Below are 17,401 nucleotides of genomic sequence, written 5' to 3' on the forward strand. Positions count from 1 at the left end.
AGTGCTTGTTTGATGCTTGGTGGAGGGACAGGATCGTCTTCTTCAACAACGTACACAGCTGCAGTTCTTATCTATTTCGGCAACTTAGAAAGTACTGCTCAATGATTTATAATGCCGCATTGTTGTCGTTAAATAGAGTAAGCGTGACGCTATATAGAGTGTAATATTGTATAGAAAACAATGTAAACCAACCAAAGTCAAGCAATTTCGACGTTTTAAGGAGTTTGTCGTTAAATCGAGTGACGTTATAAACAGTTTACACTGTATTTTAACTTATATGACTTACAATCGGTGGATAATAAATACACCATAAATTAACACAATTTACTTGGGATTACTGAAATAACATCTCATTATTACTCACTTTAAGGCATGTTTCAAATTCCATCGCCTTGCACATATTGATTAGGTCTCGTAATCTTGGTAAAAAGCAGTCGTCGTAGTATGTATATCCTTTTTCCTTCATATCCGATTTATTGTTGTAATCCCACTGTCCATCGTCCGTACATATTCGATATGCTAATTCTGTAAAATTTCACTACATTAATTACCAGTAAGCACTTTCATTAATTAAAAACGGTTAAGCACGCGTAATAGACCAATTAGGTAATAAACATCCACCAGTATCGAAAAATGAAATCTAATACGTAATCTTAACAAAAAAAATAATTTAAAGCAAAATTATGTACCTACTGCTTTAAAGAATGCAATTACTGACTATCAAATATATCTCTCTCGTGTGGTTTCTGTGTTCTACGTTGATATCTTGTCAATGTTACATTAGTTACACTAGGGTCGGTCATTGGACATACCGTTGACATTGGAAGATGAAATATTTAGGGAAGAGAATCGAGGAACTTCTATTTATTATTGTATAACCTAACAGCAAAGGCAAATCCTATGGGTCACTCAGAAACATCAAATGTAGGTAGGTAGGTAGATAGATAGATACCTTGAAAATTGAAAAATTCTTGATCGATTTACTTCTAACTATGAAATTTAAAGTTACGAATTGGAGTGGTGTAGAAAAGAGTAAAGTAATCATTAATAGAAATGAAAGAAAGAATTGAGTATTTTCTATATTTTAACAAGTATTGAAACTTGATCAAACTTCGACAAAGTTTTCATTGAGCTAGTAACATAACTGAAAAGGCTTCTTAATAACTAGGTACGTCTGGAAAAGAGTTGGATACCCTAATATAGATACCTATTGTAGACCAATTTATGATGGATTTACACGATATTGAAGAAAAGCTATAAAAACATAAAATAAAATTACACACTTGTAACGTCGGTTCCTTTTTTCCTGGGGCAAAGTTGGGTAATGTTTGTCCCTGCTTTAGTTGGAGGCCAACACAGTTCATTGTCGAATGTATGTCTGCAATAATCTGTAAATAAATTTGCTTTTATTTTAACAAAGTTTGGATGTGCGTAAGATAAAGGATAATAATATATATTATGTATATCTTGTCGATTTGTTTTGACTCCTTTCGCTTGCACACGTGTACCACAAATTATTATTCAGTTATTTGTTGATTCAACGCAATTGTTTTGTAATATATTCAGATAATAGAATAAATTTTACGACACGTCCTTCGTGTTATTAATTTTACACGTATGTTTCGTCTTGCATGTAGTACAAAAATGATAAGCATAGTCAATAAGTCTGCCAATGTGGGCAATAAAGTGGGTAGGATAATGTATTCATATTGTTTTGTTATTGCTGACTGTAATTTGTTGGAAAATGTTTGAAATAACTGCTTCTGACATATTTTTTCTAACTTTTCCTGAACACCCGGCACCTTCGCCATATATTAGAAAAACTAAAATGTTAGTTAAAGTTGAATATATGGTTATTCTGCATTATTTTAATATTCTGCATCTCTATAAAAACATATTAGAAACAGAAACAGGAGTTGAGAGGAGTAGAGGTACACCTAGAACAGATTACCGTTCACGAATAGTTAAGGATGTGGGATGCTCTAGTGTTAGGGAAATGCGAATATTACCTCAGAATATGAGAAAGTGGAAGTGCGTGTCCAACCAATCTTAAGACACCTAGGACTTACCGTTCGTTTCAAGAAGTTAGAGATATGCCCCTTCCCTTCATTAGGATGCGCCGTAGCATAATTCCAAATTCAATCATATTTGTCTGCGGAGCTCATTTCTCCACCGATCATCGAGCGAGAACTAGACAAAAGTGTACAGTACCGTTTGCAAAATTATTTAAACTGCTTTGTTAAATTTTAAGAATATGCTTTATTTAAAAGCATATTTAGCCAAAAATAATAACAAGAGAATTAACTTAAAGTTCTACCCACCTATAAAAACTTTTGCTTTGATTTCTATTGTTAATTTATATACATTTTTGTTTTAAGAAATTGCTAAACATTTTCGTCTAGTACTGTACAGTTCTAACAGATCTCATAAGACCGCCTATCGAGAGCTCTGCTCGTTCAAGCTTGTTCCAACTATTTCTGTCTTGCTCACCCCTAGAATGTATTCTTTTTATCTTCGCGCAGATTTCTTCAAGGTCACAATTCTAACAAATTGAAATGGACTGTATGTTCTTTCCTTACTGTAGAAATTCATTTAAGACCTTACCAATCAAAAAGTTTCGTAGACAATTTTTGTAAGAATTTATCTAATTGTAAGTGCAGTTGACATTAATGTAGAAAATGAAAAATTTATTAAATTCAATCTATTTTATTCTCAACTTCATATGACAATATCAATAGATAGGTACGTATTTACAAAACAACACAGACGGACTACAGTCACCAGCACAATGATAGTTACAGTAAACATTATATATATATATATGTAGGTATAAGTATATAGTATTGCTAATATGAGGGTAAGGTGTGTGTCTTAGATTTAGCCATTGATCGGTAAAAGGATTTTCTTCGAGCAGTACATTTCGGTTGATTGAAAACTAGCTTTCCTTTAGTGCTTCGTTTTCTCAACAGTTGAGATATTTTGCTTCGAAGTAATACGTCCATACCGTCCCCAATCAGGAATTTGCCACGGCTATATTTCAAAGCTCCAAATTCCAGACCTCTTTTAAGAGCTTTCGGCAGATACTTTTTCAGCGTTCGACGATGAACTGGAAAATTGTAAGTAATATACTCCTCCAGATTTTTCTTCGTCGTTCCGTTTCTTTGACAAAGATTCGCCAGAGCTGCTATAACCATTGCGGCGGCTTTTTTTACCTGGATATCGTAAAACGGTTTTTTGCAACGCTTTCGTTCCATACTATGCCGAAAACGTTAAAGACCTCTTACTAAAATTTTGTTACTTATTAATCCAGGGCCTGTCTGCCCTTGAATTGTCAAATAAACTGTCAACGTGACATGACATTTTTAAAAGCAATTCTCATCAGATCCTGTTTGTGAGGTGCACGAATTTAATTCCTTTACTAATTAAATAACAACTCAGAATGAAGTTTAAGATAACTTTAAATAATTCATTAAAATGTCGAACTTTTTATTGCACTTGTTTATATAACCGATTAGAAATTAGAAGCAGGTTAGCCAGATATATGTGAGGACCTAATAATGCTGTCCAGTTTAAGGAATTCCCAGTGAGGTCCTAATAAGGATTGAATAAAGATATCCGAAATTCTAAGAATATACTTGTCAGGTTCAAATCAGGATGTCCACAATTTATCCTATCAAAGTAAAAATTCATGAAATCAAGCTTTTCACGCTAGAATCTCATCAGGATTAGATCAATTCATACTTTACAGGGTAAATTCTGATCAGGATTGAGTGTGGATAAACTTGATTGGCCAGAATTTAAATATCAGATGACTATCCAAGAGAAAATGGATTTTCCTTCTTGTTAAATGTCAATTACAATTTTCCCAGTTCTTTTATACGATGTCAGAAAAATTTTATAAATAAATTTATGGTTATCTTGAAACTGACCTGTTTTAATAATGAATTTGCAATCAGGTTTTGATAGGTTCCTTTCTTAAAAAAAAGTGGGATCCACATAGGCTGGTCCTTGTCAGGACCTATTATGAATCGAGGTTATACCCTGTCAGGTCCACGATCATAATTTCTAGTCGGGTAATTAGGAGTAGCTTACATTTTCATCATCAGTAGTAGTTGTGTGAAGCTTTATTGTCCTACCTAACCTAACAAAAAATTGAATATCCACTCCATATCATTCTGAAAACATTGACCTCGAATGTCAGCTTTCTCTTATAACAGTAGCTGAAATAGTAGCAGTAGGCGCTGTGTTTTAATGACATGTAATACCTACAACTACAAATGTAGTTGATTTTAACCACCTACATATCCGATTTTAGCAAAGTGACTCATTGTCAGTCGAGATACGTTTGTGGAAGTTGTATGTCGTTCAGTACTTTTTGTACATGTACCTATTTTATATATTTACGTACCTACATTTAACAGTGACCATCGTAATGAAAATATTAACTCAATTGAATAAATATCTTTCATCTAAATTACTTATTTACATAAGTAAAAAGGTTAATCCTCTAGTTTTTATTGCTATATTATTACGTTTACGAATAGCTACTTAGATAGTCACCAATATAGTAAGAACACTACACTCAAATATAGAAGGTCAGATAGGTTCGTTACACAACTTGGAAAGGAAAACCATCTACCTACATGAGAAGTTTTTTTTACGTGGAAATCTCTTTTTGTGAAAAATAAATAATGATCTTTGAGGTTTTTTATCGGTTTTGAATTTTCATAAATATAAAATACCTGCGGTAAAAATAGCAACCAAATAAGCGTGCGGATTTTCTTTTCTGAGATAAACCATACCCATTTTTTGTTTGGGCTTGGGAAATATGAGGTGTATGAAAATGCAAAAGTTGAAATGACAACATTTAGAAGACAAAATTGGCCCAACTTTTACAATGAATTTTCCAAAAGACCGGCTGGGACATTCTTAAATAATGACCGAAAGTTTGACACCATCTGTGTTTAATGCCAGTTAAATAGCTTAAAGAAGTTTCGCTGGCTCTCGCATTACTTTCGTCAATACCTATGCAACAATCATAAACGAAACAAGTGTCGTGAAATTTGCTAAAAAATTAGCACTTTAGACTTGTTTTGTTATCGATCTGTTATGTAAATGCTTTTAGTATACAAACAAAAAATACGTATATTTAAGTATAAAATTTCACATGACATAAAGTTGAATTTTACAGTCTACATATAAATGACCGTCTAGAACAAATAATAAAAGTAGAAATTATTTACTCGAAAATCTAAAGCGAGTTTCAATGCACTTGTGAATTTTAATCTTATAGCTCTGCTCAAACCGAAATCAATTAAAAACCACCAGCACGGCATTTGTGCAGCATTCTGCTTTATCTCACCCCTGAAAATTTTTCAAGGTTAAAAAGGTGTGCATAATTTGAAGGCAACTGAACAGTTTTAATTTATGCCATTAGAGCAATCAAAATTTAATAGCAAGCAAAGTGCATTTGATTCATTTATATTTTGCTCATCCTTCTGAAAAGAACGGATTTTGATGTTTCAAAAACCAATTTAAAGTTGGCATTTTTCACTTTTTGGGTCTAGCATCTATATCTTATCATCACTGGAAATATTAAAGAAAGATGGATAAAACCCCATAATGTTTACTAAACTTTTAATATTTTCACAAGTTCGAAATTGAAATTGTGTCTCACAATTGGAAATATCAGATGAAAATGCTTATTATTAATTTTTCATAAAGACTTAAAAACAAAATGACTAAACTATTACGCTTAATTAACAATAAAAATAATAATTAATAGCAGGATATTGCCTAATACGAGCCCTTACATGGCTAACCCCATCCCGAGTTTACTATTTGTATTTTAATGCAAAATGCAAAAAGTTATTAAAAAAATACATACATACAAACGTAGACATTTATAGAAAATTAATAAATTTTCCAGTATATTATACACATGTATAGGTATACTTGCATTATCAAAATTTCTATAATCATACTGTAACTTTTACAATACTTTTGTCTATTAACTGAATTAAAAGTTGTTTTTTGCAGTGTTGAGTCATGATAAATTTATATTACGCGCGCTACTTGTATTAGTTCTTCTGAATATACACTCACATACCGGAATATTCTTGATTATTTCTGGAAACTTCCCGTAAGTTCCTTTTCTCGTGTCAGTTCAGTCCGCTGTATAATCTATGACTCGCGACTGTCGGATTTCAGGTACATAAGAGACGCTTTCGTTATCGATCGCTTGCGGCATTAGTTCATAACAAACTGAAATTTACATGTTACATCTCCATCACTCTGGGGGTGGGTTAAAATTTTAGTTTAGTTTCCAAATTTTGCACGTCTCTTACGTCTAGTACCAATAAATTAAAATATTTATAGTCATGAATTACAATATCAACAAAACCTTGATTGGTTCAAATCATTAAAAGAATAAATATAGCCTACTACTATTATGATGGTAACAATAATAGGTTTTACAGCTGGCAGACAGCGATTTGTGGTTTAGTTTAAAGAACTATTAAAACACAAAGAGAAGTTAAATAAAACAAATACTATTCAACAACTTAATTTATTTACTTAATCTGTACCAAAAAAAACTCTTGCGAATTCTTTAAGGGAATAATAATATTAGAAAAAGTATTGTACGTATGTCTAATGGGAAAACTAAAAATGTTAATTACAAAAGGTAGTCCAATATCAAAATTACTTTTATTGCTTACATATCCTATTCACTTTCTGTAGTGGTAAAAATACCATTAATTTTTATTGTCATCATATACATAATCCCCGGCAATTTCATAACACTTTTGTGATTAAATAGAGAGAGTTGGTCAATTAATTAATTATAGTACGTACGATAGAGAAATAAAAAGCAATTTTGGCCGTCGTGCCCAAATGCGAAAAAAATTAACCCTCAATTCCATCACGTTAACAGCACAACTACACGCAAACGCTTTATAGAGTGCCTAGTTCGATCGAATTGTTTTCGTTTTATACTTAGATAAATTCTAACTTTCCAGCAAACAGACTAACGTGCTTTGCGAACAAATTGCATTGCAAATAAAGTGCGTTTGAAAGACAAACTGGCTGCTGCATGTAAAAAAAGCACTGAATCGTTAATAAAAGCTTTTAATAAATGATTTTGAATTATTAAAAATACGGTTTTATTATTGGTGGCATTTTGTAAAATCAGAATTTTTGCTTGTGGGTTTTGATTGATATACATTTATTTCTTTTTATTTTTAGTGTTTTCTTATATTTTTTACAAAATAGCATTTAGGTAGGTAAAGTTAATAAGTTTATGATAGGTTTGTATATATTATATGAACACTCGTCATCATCATCATAAGGTCGACAATCTGTTAATTGGTTGAAAACGCACTTCCACTCTTTTCTATTCTGAGCTAATCTTCGCATTTCCCTAAAACTGGAACATCCCACATCCTTAACTATTTGCGAACAGTAATCTAATTTAGGTTTACCTCTATTCCTCTTACCTCTTGTTTCTGCTTCTAATATGTCTCTGACTAACCCTTCATGTCCGAGAAAATGTCCAACCAACCTATCTCGCCTATTTCTTATCGATTTCCGTAGTCACCTGTTTACCTATTCTTTCTAATACCTCATTATTTCTAATCTTCTCTATCCATGGTATTCTCATCATTCACTTGTAACACCACATTTTGAACGCTTCTAACCATTTTTTTTTCCGACGTGTCCACTGTCCATATTTCGCACCCGTACAGCGCCGCACTCCAAACATACACCTTTAACAATCTTTTTCGAATTTCTAAATTAATCGTTCGCGAGCATAGAAGTGGCTTCTTTTTATTGAAAGCGCTATCCTCTGCTTTATATCCCTACTACTCCTTCCGTCTTGACTTATCTGACTTCCTAGGTACCGAAAATCAGCCATTTCTGTTTCCCATATTCGCTTTTTCTCGACTTTTTAGTCCCTTGCATACGAGTATTTTATGAACACTGATGAAATAAAATTTAGTAAAAACTGGTGACATCCCCCACGCCGAATTTAGTTATAACCAACTTTTTTCATATTTCTCCAACACTTTCTCAAAGCTGTAGATTGGTATGCTATTCATATAGGCAAACATAAGTATTAAATAAAGGGCTATATAAAACATAAATAATTAATTAGAAAAGTAAATGTAGTGTCCTTCCGATGTAGCGATTGAAACAGGAAACTTACCTTCATTAATTGAGTAGTTGAAATTTTTATACAGTTCGTCACACAAGGTTCCATTCATCATGTTCAAGTAGTATGCTGTCTCACGATCAGCCTAGAATAAAAAGAGTCAATGTATAGATAGATAAATATACCATTTTTTATTATTATTAAAATAATCTCATCGAGACCAAAGTTACTATTGTAAATCCCGGTTACCTAGAATTTTTATTAGCGGCGCGTACGCATTTTCCGATCGCTCATAATATTTTATAGTCAAAGCCACACAAGAAGTATAGCTTCAAAATAAAACATGAATCAATTCGTCTGATGAGAAGTATGACCTCACTTTTCATCCCCTTTATTTGGATAAACAGCATATCAGTCCGACATTTCGTTTTCTAGTTTTTAGCAGTTGTTATTATCAGTTTTGTTTTAGTACCTTATCGAATGACGCTGCAAACTGAAAAGGTTTTATTTAAATTTTTTGAATGTCGCTTTCTATACGGATAATGAAAATTTTGAATTATAGATTATTAAAGGATCAGCAGCTACCACAGAGTTTGTCAACCGAAAGCTTATGATAACATCAACATGACATACGCTTTGTAAGTTATGCTTTGCAATATGAAATTGATTTTACATAATCGTCTGTGTTTTGATGCTCATATTTACTGATAAACAAATTATGTTATATCTATGTTATTTTACTGCATTTCTATTTATGGGAAAATAATTGTAATTTATGACCTATTTATCGATGAAAATACCTAAATCATCAGTTTTATGAGTACATTTAATAGATTAGTAGTAATAAAGACATTAATTTATTGAGTTCTGTAGGAGTAATAACCGAGGAATCATAAAACGAAGATAATAATCGGACATTATTGGACTAGCCTTTTTAATTAATGATTTTAAGTAGGTATCTCGTACCTGGAATGTTAACAATAGTATCTTTTACACATATAAAGCAGACACAGTTCTGTACGAATAACTAAGACTATACCCCCTCCTATCAAACAATAATAAGTCTACTCAAAACTTCTCCTTTCTTGGCCCATTGAACTGCTCTTTCGAGAGTGGCCATAATGGGAGGGGATGTTAACTTCTCTTTAATTAATCTGCAATACAGCAATATTTTCAAAGAAGTCATCATGACTTGAATATTCTATTCACAGTTTGATTAAATGTATAAAGCTTGCAGCTTTTGTTTTTGATTTTAGTACTACTTATGTATGTGAAAAACCATTCCCGAAAATTAAATGTACAAAAAATATTTGAAGTTCCAAATTAACCAATGAACATTTAAAATCGCTGTTGATAATTCCTGCTGGTTAGTTAATTGAGGTTTTTGGGGATGAATGCCGTATTATTAATTTTAGTTATATACCTATGAAAACTACTATGTTTCTTAATTGATGTTAAATAAAAACGTCTGATTATAATTTTGTATGAATTATCTGCTTATGTCTTGTATATTTTATAATACATTTAGAATAGACTATTGGGAGGCGGATATGAGACATGACTGAGTCGTTACTGCGTGTCGGACTGATGGTACCCGCGGACTGGGCCTCTGGTTTAAACCAATAATATGTGAACTAAAATTCAATCGTCGCTGGATACCCTCCTAAATTGGATAAAGTTGGATATTCAGTATAACTAATTATGGAAATCTCAAATACATATTTAGATTGGATCTTTTCTGTATACGCAATTTTATTTTTTATTCCTTCTTTCTTATGTACGATTACAGATACGTGCTAAAATTTTAGTAGATTCAGCGACGAAAGAGCACTATTTCGCCTATAATCTAGCACTACTTCATACTAATAGTTAATTTATACACTTTTATATGAATTCTCTTCCATTTTATACTTTCTTCACATTCTCAGTATTGCCCAAACATGTGTAGAATATGAAAAAATGACTTACTCGGATGAATACTAAATAGGATATACATGGTAATATCAAGATAGGTATGCTGTCGTTACTTTTTTAAACTGTTACTATTTACTTTGTTCTTATCATTATTCAATTAAATTGAATTGATACTTTTGAAGACCAAATTTGAAGAATGGCGGTTATTTCTATTTTTGGTTTCTTAGAATTTAAACTTAATTAAGTATCAAGATATTTAGAAACATGAAAAAGCACTTCGTAGGTTTACTAAAGTGCTTATTGCCATCTGCGCGTTTCCCGGGTAACCCAATCATGTGAATGAGAAACAATTGCCCACTTGTTTTTATGATGTTCTATTCCACCTGTTATCTAGATTGCTGCTCTTCTCATTGCCGCACCAAACAAGGCACTCACATTACGAAACAAACAATAACAACTTAATAATACAATGCCAACATTGCTATTAATAAGTAAATTTGATTATGATTTTAAATACTATCAAACAACAGAAATGCAGTAATATAATGCCTAAATATAAAAGCTTTCCATCTCTATATGGATAGTGTGCTTTCGGTTTTATCGTTAGAAGTAGAAAATGCTACTGCTTTAAGTAGCTCGATCGATACATGTGTGTCGCTTAACCTTCAACAAAAGCATCTTTCCTTTTTAATTTCCCTACATGTAAAGCTAGGGCTAAGCCTACTTGTTAAATGAAGGAAAAACATGTTCCGCTTTCACTCTTCTGATTCTATATGCTGACTGCTGCAACCTATTTCCCTGAAACGTTGCCGACGTTGCCCTTGTATTTCATTGCTTAATAACGTAAGCAAAGTTATTATAGGTTTATTAAAATAACTTATTATTGACATGATTTTGATTTATTCATTGCAATCAACTCAATTGATTCGGTAGCTGTGACAGTATGATTAGCCGCAGTAAAAGCCCTCAGAATTTTGAACTATTGTTTTTTATTTTTGATATATTTATTTTTAATGAAGCTTTATTTAGATGTATGTTTGGAGCGCGGCGTTGTACGGGTGCGAAACATGGACGGTAGGTGCGGCGGAAAAGAAAAGGTTAGAAGCGTTCGAAATGTAGTGTTACATGCGAACGATGAGGATACTGTGGATAGAGAAGGTTAGAAATGAAGAGATATTAGAAAGAATAGGAAAACAGAGGACTCTCTGGAAGTCAATAAGAAATAGGCTAGATATAATGGTAGGATACGTTCTCAGGCATGAAGGTCTAGTCAGAGACATATTAGAGACAGAAATGGGAGTTAGGAGGGGTAGAGGTAGAGTTAGATTAGATTACTGTTCGCAAATAGTTAAGGATTTGGGTTTTTCTAGTTTTAGGGAAATGAGAAGATTAGCTCAGGATAGGAAAGAGTGAAGGTGTGTGTCTAACCAGTCTTAGGACTGACGACCTTATGATGATGATGATGATATTTAGAAATGAAGAGGTTCTAGAAAGAATATTAGGAGAATAGAGGACTCTATGAAAATCAATGAGAAATAGGCGAGAAAAGTTGGTAGGACATCTTCTCAGGCTTGACGGGCTAGTCAGAGACATATTAGAAACAGAAACAAGAGTTAAGAGAAGTAAAAGTGGACCTAGAATAGTTTACTGAAAAAGTGGAGGTGTGTATCTAACCAGTCTTGGGACTGACGGCCTTATGATGATAATAATGATGATGAAGGCTATATTGAAGTTTTATTTTGCAAAAAATGAATTGTGACTTAATTCGGACCAAAGGCTATTAAAAACCCAACCTAAATTAATTGTTGCTGTTGTCACATTCTCGTCGGGAATTGAGCTGGTGTCCCTGACTATACACACCATTGCTTTACACTATCAATATATAATCATTATTAACAATGAGACACTTTTTATATTGTATATAGAGTGAATTAATTAATCCTTCAAACAAAAAACATTTGTTTCTTTATTAAACTTTGCATAGGTAACGTCACGATTTTTCACCTACACCTTCTCGTCATTTAAACTTTCACTATAACTAAAGTCAAAAGCTCTTACAAAACTCGGTATCACGATATGTAAGGACAAACGATTTCAGACATAACTTCCAAATAAATGGACATATTAAAAAATTCGTTACAATTTAATAAGATAAGAGGTAAATAAATTAAGTGTAACTCCACCGATACACTTTCAAATTGTGAACGACTCCATTAAGGTGGTAAGTGAACCAAAAAACTTACGAAGGTTGAGAAGGTCCTCGAGAAGCTGTACATTTCTTAGCTTGGGGATAACAATCTCGAGCAAAGATGTCGCTCTATACAGCTAGTCATTGCAGTGGTTGGCGTTTAGAATTTAAATATTTTGTAAGGAATGTATGGACCGCAGTGTTGTGAACAACCTCTCCATCATTTCAACTTTCTCGAAGCTTTACTGCTCCAGAAATGTAAAGACGCGGATTCCCGAGAGAAGTTGCTGAATCTCCGAATAATTTTCGAGTATCACTTGAAACCCCCGTCGGTGTAGGCAGGTACTGTGCAATATTGGTCCTTTAATCTCAGCGAGCTTACTGCGAAACGAAGGGAACTGAATATCCTTCAGTGAAAGCGATAGTGTTTATTACTAGTGACATTGAAACAAAAGAGAGAACAGATGTCAACAATAAATTCTAATAAAAATTCCACGGGGTTGTTTAGATTAGAGATGGGCCGGGAATTCGATTTGGATCGCGCACCCGGCGAATCCGGCATTCTTTTTAGGATCCAGCCGGATACACTTTCGCAAGATCCTTCTTAAATATTTAAAATGCTACAGTTAACGGTAAATATCATAATAATATAATCATTAAATAAACTAATTTGAAATGGTCTCTATTTTTGGATCTCATCAGCGCGTCGCAGGCAGCTCCGAGAGAACACAGACCAACTATTACCTGCTGTCTTAACAGTGCGTTTTAGAAAATACCACAAATGACGCAGTAAACGCCATCTTTAGCACGATGCTACATTTTAGGATTACGTATGCTCCAACAAGGTCCACTTTCGATCTTTTTGGATCTCATCAGCGCGTCGCAGGCAGCTCCGACAGAACACAGACCAACTTCTACGCCGGGATTCGTTTTCAGCAAGTAGATATCCACACAAGTGAACCTTGTTGGAGCATACGTAATCCTAAAATGTAGCATCCTGCTACAGATGGCGTTTACTGCGCCATTTGTGCTATTTTCTAATATAATCATTGTTTTATTACCCTGATAGTGCATAGAAAAGCACAGTTACTTCGAATTAAAGTCCAAATGTTCCGAACAATAAGTGAAAAGTGAGGTGACCAATAACAATAATTAATTTGTGTGCGTATTGTGAAAGAAAATGAGGTAGTTGAATTTGGAACTCTTAGGAACCCAGTAAAGAATTTCTGTAAACTTTTGTAACATTTCCTGATCGCATAACGAATACATCTAATTAATGTAGATTGAAGGTGAAAATTAAAAGTGTACTGGTATCTACTGTGATAAAAAATTGTTATACTTATAGAACAAATCTGTGTATGATTTCAATTTTTACTTTTGGATTTGACTCCAAAAGCGATTATGTAAATATATCGACGCAATTCACCTTAATCTAATAAAATAAAATAAAAATGCATTAAATTTATGGCGCCATTATTTTTATTATCCCTGAATTTCTCCAATAAAAAACGAACACAGTCGTTTTCATTGGAAGCTTTTTCAACTTCTTCTTATTATTTATTATTATCGTCGTTGAACATAAAATGGAATTATGAGTTGATCGAAATTTCTTATCACCTTTTTCCGTCTCCCACGGATTGTCTGCATATTTTTACGTTGCAATTGCAAGACTTTTTAATGAACACCGCTATAAATAACAGTATCAAATAACATTGCCCATAATATATATGTTTGTACGCATGTACATATACAAACGTTTATGACTAATTCGTCTCTGTCAAACGGTTTTTATACTTGAATAAAAATGATTTAGTGCAGGACAGTCAATGTCACATTCATCACATGTTTATCTACCGGTCTCAATATTGTGGAATACATGTCCAGACGTAGACTTTTTCCTGGAATTTCTCATTACACTCCCAGAGTATAGGTAAATATTAGGGACCGCTTCTTTCATAATGAAAGGCGCGGTCTACTTACATTAGGAAACTTGCCATCGCTCATTCTCAATTTGTTACATTGTTAAGCAAGAAAATTACCTTCTATCTACAACATACGTGGTCATTCAGTTTACCCTATTACTAACCAGAGCTATTGTTGAAGAGGAACTCGGGATAGAAAATCGGCTAATCCGTATAGGCAGGTATTTAGTTTGAAAGGAAACGTTTCTATACATATAGAGAGTTTGTATTTCTTTTAGTGGTTGTTGGCGATTTTCACCATCGACACAATGGCGTCTTCAGGGGGAAGAAATGAAAGTGAAAAATGTTCAGTATCTACATGTTAAAGTCGAAGGCACTCAGCAGTTTGGCCTACGCTTTGGAAATGTTCATTTATAATCTTATTATGCATGTTTAAATTTATAAATATCGGCTTATCACTCATCCCCTGTATCAATACTATTGGTTAAGTTTGACACCCCATGGTGGAAAAATTTGCTGTGAATTCGATAAGCGCCCCATTGACACAATACTCAGGGGCATCTCCTCTATTAATTTACATTTAGAGTGATTTTTCTTCTATCATACAAAGTATTTCGAGTTTTATCAAAAGGTATACCTATGTATAGAGGCAGAGTACCTACATATCCATCTTTGATTAGATATAATAAGCATGTTCTTAACATTTTATATGTAAGTTTGAATTGTAGTGTTTTATTTACTGAACTATGTTGGTTTTTCTAACGTACATATAATTATTAACCCATAAATGTTAAAAAAAAGGCCAAGCAAAATACTAAACTTGAACAACAAATAACAAATACATTCGCGCATTTGTACGATGTGATTGTATTTGATGTTAACTCTTTTGTTAATTACCGTCTAATACTTATTAACTTTCACAACCTCTCAATTTAGTTTAAATGGTTGAATAATAGGAGTACAAATTCCGAGGATTGGTGGTCAAGTCTTTAGCAATTTTCTATTATTTTAATGCATCACGTACATAATTTATGTGTTGTACTTGACTATGAACACAATTACTTTCAAAGTATCTCAACTATCAGGGTAACTCTAAATGGAATTGACTTTTAAATGCCCTAATAAAATATTTACGGGTCTTGCATACCCTGCTTTTTAAGACACTTAATAGTTTATTATGCACCAAGGATATTAAAAAGGACTTTTTCATACGGCAAAGGAAATATTTGAAAGATGAAAAGTAGCGTTTGTGTTTCCATATTAATGTAGGCAAATCACAGATACTTGAAAACCGACGACTATTTTCATGTTTGAATAATCAGAAAACAAAATAATAACGAAATACTATTATTAATGACTATGAACATAAATGTACATCATTAAAACACAAAAAAAATTGACGAACATCTTGATAAGGATAGGTAAGTATGTCCTAGAAAGGAATAACGAAAAATTTTTTGTCTCCGTAAGGCAGACTTAAATATTTCAAGCAATAAAGATTGCAATTATATAAGTACAATTGACAAAACTTTTAAAATCGTATACTTTAAATAAATAAATATAAAAAGGCCGAAAACGTCTAAATTATGGTAATCGATATCATAATAGGTTCATTATTTTCCTAAGTTGAATCATAAATGCTGCCAGAATATAACGTACAATACAAATATCGTATTTCAATATGCTGAGACATATTATTGGGAAGAAATTCTGAAGAAATATAAAAAGAATCGTTTTCAGTAATCAACAGAATTGTTTCCATTTTATTAATCTCTAACTGACTGAAACGTTTTAATCGCCAATTTTTGTAAAAAATGGCTTTGCAAATATTCTATGTAAGATTCCTTCATTTCTTTAATGTATTTATTTTTGTTTTCTAGATGTAATTATGGTGCTATTTGGAAAACAATACAATGGTCCACATACATTTATACACCAAGATCGCCTCCTGTAAAGAAAACAGGTACGTTTTCCTTACTATTTCGACTTTGCCTACTAGGGTTGTTACGGACTTCCGCATTCGCATCCGCATCCGCATCCGCATCCGCATAACTTTTCACGATTTAATCTTTAAAAGTATAGGATAGATGGCACAAAGTTAGATGATTTTAAGTTTACAAATTCGCCCATAACACAAAGGATCTAATTTTCAAATTAATTTAAAGTAAAACTATCCAACCTTACGAAAATTCTTTTTAACAACTACTTCACTTTACAAAAGCTGAAGAGTATTTAGAACATGATGAACTTAAATACTATTATTTGACATTAATACAGTAATGTCAAACGTAATCAATTCTTTTAAGAATTAATTACTTTTATTCTCCGTTTCTTCTTTTTGGTTCTGATATACGTAAAGAATTAGTGCTAGTAAGTGTAGAACCGATACTAAAAATAAAACCTTACAGCCCTTATTGGCTATAATTAATTTTATCCTATAAATAGCTAGTTAGTTATCATGAATATATTGAATACATGATGTTTAAAAGTTATTTATAAGATTAGCGTCGTCTCTGCGAATCAAATTTATTTTGGATAAATGCCGCTTTAGATTATCATTTTCGTCAGGAATTTATTGTGAAAGGAAACACAGAATAGACGTAAGACATTAATTTTATTTTAATGGACGTAATTTCATAAATTGAAAACATTAACAATAAATACAATTACCTTTTCTGCACAACCTAATTAACTATGTGAATTGAAATTGTGCTGCAGTTAATTGACTTTTGCAGTGTTGATGTTTGTTTGTGGTTAAAACTTTACTTGAGGTTGAACTTGATTTTGGAATACCTGATCGATGAATAACCTTGATGGAAATTATTTACAAATCTTCACGCTACCACAACATATATTTGTACGTAGTTTAATATAACTCGTAATTTCCAACGCCTACATTCGTATGTCCCTAATGCATGATACATACATACTATGTGCGTGTGAAACGAATGCATGATAGAGATATTCGAGTCCAGTCAGTTACTGTCGTAATAAATTTTTGAAAAAATAATCAAACGTACGCTTCTTACCGCTAAAAATATCCGCTTTATGTATTATTAGCATTATTATTACCTATAGATAATTTCAAGGTTTTCACACGGTGAGTAATTGCCGAAGAATTAGGATTCTTAATAACTAAATCTTTAACTACTAATCGTTAGCTTATTTAGAATGCAAACAAACCATTATTATACATAAATATACAGGATTTTAATTTTAGCGTCT

The 17,401-nt window shown here is 32.5% G+C and overlaps 1 protein-coding gene and 1 long non-coding RNA gene across 2 annotated transcripts in view; one reads left to right on the forward strand and one right to left on the reverse strand.

The window, feature by feature from the left end:
• Positions 1 to 17,401, reverse strand: part of LOC108739772 (PDF receptor) — a 47,464-nt gene that overhangs the window by 14,757 nt on the left and 15,306 nt on the right. Inside the window, exons 2-4 of the mRNA XM_018473825.1 lie at positions 8,207 to 8,297; positions 1,284 to 1,388; positions 365 to 525 (exon numbers count right to left, since the gene is read on the reverse strand). Coding sequence (XP_018329327.1) covers positions 365 to 525; positions 1,284 to 1,388; positions 8,207 to 8,267 — 327 coding nt within the window. The 5' untranslated portion in view covers positions 8,268 to 8,297. The remainder of the gene's footprint in view (positions 1 to 364; positions 526 to 1,283; positions 1,389 to 8,206; positions 8,298 to 17,401) is intronic.
• On the forward strand, positions 14,045 to 16,496 carry LOC108739773. Its single transcript, XR_001938228.1, has 4 exons — positions 14,045 to 14,184; positions 14,282 to 14,397; positions 14,455 to 14,807; positions 16,057 to 16,496. It is a non-coding gene; the product is annotated as an uncharacterized LOC108739773 (long non-coding RNA).

Source organism: Agrilus planipennis, unplaced genomic scaffold, assembly GCF_000699045.2.
Source record: "Agrilus planipennis isolate EAB-ADULT unplaced genomic scaffold, Apla_2.0 scaffold54, whole genome shotgun sequence".
Lineage (NCBI taxonomy): Eukaryota > Metazoa > Arthropoda > Insecta > Coleoptera > Buprestidae > Agrilus > Agrilus planipennis.